Source organism: Sinocyclocheilus rhinocerous, unplaced genomic scaffold, assembly GCF_001515625.1.
Source record: "Sinocyclocheilus rhinocerous isolate Xijiao unplaced genomic scaffold, SAMN03320098_v1.1 scaffold1201, whole genome shotgun sequence".
NCBI classification, from domain to species: Eukaryota; Metazoa; Chordata; class Actinopteri; order Cypriniformes; family Cyprinidae; genus Sinocyclocheilus; species Sinocyclocheilus rhinocerous.
In genome coordinates this window covers 1,108,849-1,112,526 of record NW_015654059.1, presented here as the reverse complement: position 1 = coordinate 1,112,526, position 3,678 = coordinate 1,108,849, and the positions used below count along the sequence as shown (strand labels likewise).

General features: G+C 41.2%; 1 protein-coding gene across 5 annotated transcripts in view; it reads left to right on the top strand.

The window, feature by feature from the left end:
- Positions 1-1,041: 1,041 nt before the first annotated feature.
- The window catches only part of LOC107716709 (membrane-associated guanylate kinase, WW and PDZ domain-containing protein 2-like), a 98,228-nt gene continuing 95,591 nt past the window's right edge, over positions 1,042-3,678 (top strand). For all 5 annotated transcript variants that reach the window (XM_016523234.1, XM_016523231.1, XM_016523233.1 and 2 more), the window contains exon 1: positions 1,042-1,563. In XM_016523234.1, the coding sequence (XP_016378720.1) occupies positions 1,266-1,563 (298 nt within the window). In that variant the 5' untranslated portion in view covers positions 1,042-1,265. The remainder of the gene's footprint in view (positions 1,564-3,678) is intronic.

Below are 3,678 nucleotides of genomic sequence, written 5' to 3'. Positions count from 1 at the left end.
CCTTGCTTATAAAACGTTCATCAACAAACACACTTGTGAAACTCCTAAATACTCCGTCATACGTCCAAATTGTTTTTTGAAAATTTGTCCATGCTTAGCATGAGAATCCGACTCTTTAACAGTGTAAACAACTCTGAATGCATGAAACAGCATTGTACCCCTCTTTAAATAAGTCTGAACTTCACTAAACTGTTCTAAAGGAGCTTTAGACAGTACTATGGTTATGAGTCGATCCCTCAAAGAACCGATTCTTTAATTCCCAGTCGTTGGGATGGGAATTGAGAGTCGATTCCTCAAATCTGACATGTCCGGGCGTGACATAAATAGGACTGTGTTCATTACCTTTATTACACATCATATAGGAGTACTCCATACTTAATTCATTCAAATAACTCGAATCTTTTGAATCCATTCACTTAAATTAATTCACTGATTCATTTGGTGACTCTTTCTGTCACTACACCAGTAGGTGGCGACCAGTTTAGGAGCATTACATGCGAGTAAGTCACTCAACAGATTTCGTTAAAAAATACTTATTTTATTTTTTAAATTATTTATACTTCATACAGATTTCGGTAAAACAGCAGTTCTTGCCAGTCATACTACCAACAATAATTCATTTATAACTTATAAAAACACATAAAGGATAATTGCTATATTTTTCTTATGAATCTAGATATCTGGCTTAATTCAAATCTTGCAATCGACTCGACCGATTCTATAAACTTGGAAATCAAAAATCCTGCAATCGAACAACATGAACAAAAAAAAAAATCACACATTGGATCAAATTCTACTTTGCACGTTTTTCTTATAAATATATCTGTCTTGATTAAAATCTTGGATTCGACTCGATTGATTCCATAAACTTGGGAATCAAAAACACCATAAACATTCAGTTTGAGCCAGCTTTCTTTGCTCACCTTCCTTTCCTTTTCGTCCAAGGCTCACTTTTACGTGAAGCCCGTTTTGAGGAATGCACGCTCGTCTTGCACTAGCATTCCTGCCTCCTCCTAGACATCACATCCGGGTCACTCGGCAGTCAGCGTGTAAGCGAGTGTGCTCCTCTATACAGTTGCGTACTGCTGCTGCAGCTCTCAGAGCAACTCCACTGCATGCAACATGGACACTACGAGCAGCGGCCAGCCGCGGAGGATCTGAGCGCGCCTCGGGACCGCTGCTGACACGCGATACGCCACACTGGGGCAGGGATGAGGTGCCATCCAGCAGCCGCACACTGGTAGGCGAGTCGTCAGTTGCCAGCGATGTCAAAGACTCTGAAAAAGAAGAACCACTGGACGAACAAAGTCCACGAAGCGGTGCTCACCAGGAATAAGGAGGGTGAGCTGGGGTTCGACTTGAAAGGGGGCGCCGAGAACGGCAATTTTCCTTATTTTGGGGAGGTGAAGCAGGGTAAGGTGGCCATCCAGAGCGGCAAGCTGTCCCAGGACGAGCTGCTCTTGGAGGTCAACGATACACCGGTGGCGGGGCTCACCACCAGGGATGTGCTGGCCGTGATCAAGCACTGCAAAGACCCGTTCCGGCTGAAGTGCGTGAAGCAAGGTAAGGATAAACATCAGCGCACCGCCGTCTCTACGTGTGAACGAGCGTGCGAGCGACCCCTCCGCTGTCTGGGGCTGCTGTCTGCACATTATTCCCGCAGAAATCCTGTTTACACACAAAGGTGCATTTCAGATCCCGCGCCTGATTGGTGTGGTTATCGATTGAAGCCGCGAACGTTCCGTCGTCGCTCGTGGCAACAGAAGTTACAATGTGGCGGATTGTCACATAAACATGTCAATGAAATTTAAGCTTTGTTTGGATTCTAAGGACCGTGGTATCATGCGCGAGGGAGCGGGGGGTGTTCCGCCCCGTGTCGGAGATATTTTGCCCCGCGGGTCCGCCATGGGCGAACTGGACGAATATTTGCAGGCAATTTCATTGATCTCCTAATTTGCACGGTGGCTGTGGCAAGCCGTGTTATCATTTATTCCTTTGCACTAGTATCTAGTAGCTCTTAGCCCCTTTCACACATACAGTTTTACTGGTAAATTACCATTAAGAGGTCATGTGTGAACAGGACCTTTTCAAAAATACCGGTAAATTCGTTCCTGCAATTTACCGGTATGAGAAGTTGTAACATTACCAGTAAATTACCCGTAATGTGCTCTGTGTGAACGCAGAACAAGATTACCGGTATGAGCACATAGGGCCAATCATAACATTCTGATGCAGATGACGCATTTACTCCAAGCTGTTTATTGAAGTCAAAGAAATATCTAAAGTCTCTAATAAGATGTCTTTGGGCCAAAAGCGCTGCATGAAAGTGAAGGTTTGACACAAAAACGTAAAAATAATTTACGGTATTTTGAAATTGATGTGTGAATGGTTCTTTACCGGAAAAAAGACAGAACGTCATTGCCTGTGTGAATAGCATATTTTTGTATTTACCAGTAAAATCGTTCCGGTAATATTACGGCAATTTACTGGTATTACTGTGTGAAAGGGGCTATTGTTACTAGTATTTATATTAATAGTATACATTAGCAATATTTTACTAGTACTTGGTGTAGTAAATGACTAGTAAGTAATCCAATGTTTACTAGAATCATTTCAATTTCAGTAGCAACTATTCATTAGATATTTTTCCAGTAATGGCTCATATTTGTTCCGTTAGTCACTAATATTTACACGTTCTTGTACTTTTGCTAGCAGCCACATCACTATAGTTACAATTAACTAGTCCACTGTAACTAATCCTTAGCACTAACTAGTAGACATTAAGTTACTAGTACTTATATTGGTAGTATACATTACTAGTGCTGATTTTTTTTAATGATAAATCCAGTGTTTACTAGTATTGCAAGACATTTTAGTAGGGCTGGGTAAAAAATATCGATATCTCGATATTAATCGATTCTCTTTTTTACGGAACGATATCGATTCTTAAGTCCCAAGAATCGATTAGTGTAGCCTGTTTTCAGTTAATGGACGGAACATTTGAAGGGCACTTCCCATCCAATATATCGCAATAAGCATTGTGCTTTGGTGCTTTTAATATGAAACAAAGTCTCAGGTTTCAATTTATATCCATTGTATTGCAGTATTCAAACAATAAATGCCGTTTTGGCGCTGTTTAATGTGGAGTGACAGATCGCTGTAGCGCCTCAGTTCAACAGACGCGGCAGCGCGAGGTGCACGTGAACTGATCATCTCCTCCACATTAATACCAGTTTCAACACAAAATAATCATGACTAAACATCCGAAGGTAAGTTGGAAGAAAGAGTACAACTTTACAATCTGTATCCTGTCTCATGTAATCGCTCAGTCAGTGTTTCAGCCACGCAAATATGTCAATATAAAGTAAAGAGTGAAAAATTTAAGGGGGTCTGAATACTTTCCGTACCCACTGTATATCCAAAATAATCGACATTGAATCGAATGGAATCGGCAATCGAATGGAATCGAATTTAATCGAATGCTTGTGAATGAGAATCGAATCGAATCGTGAAATTTGTGTCAAAACCCAGCCCTACATTTTAGTACTTATTCTTTTGCTACTAGTCGCTATCACTACAGTGACAATTAACTAGTCTATTGTAGGGCTGTGCAAATAATCGAATGCGATTTTCATGCGCATCTTGTCAGTAAAGCCGGTTCTGTGATTAGTAGTAAAT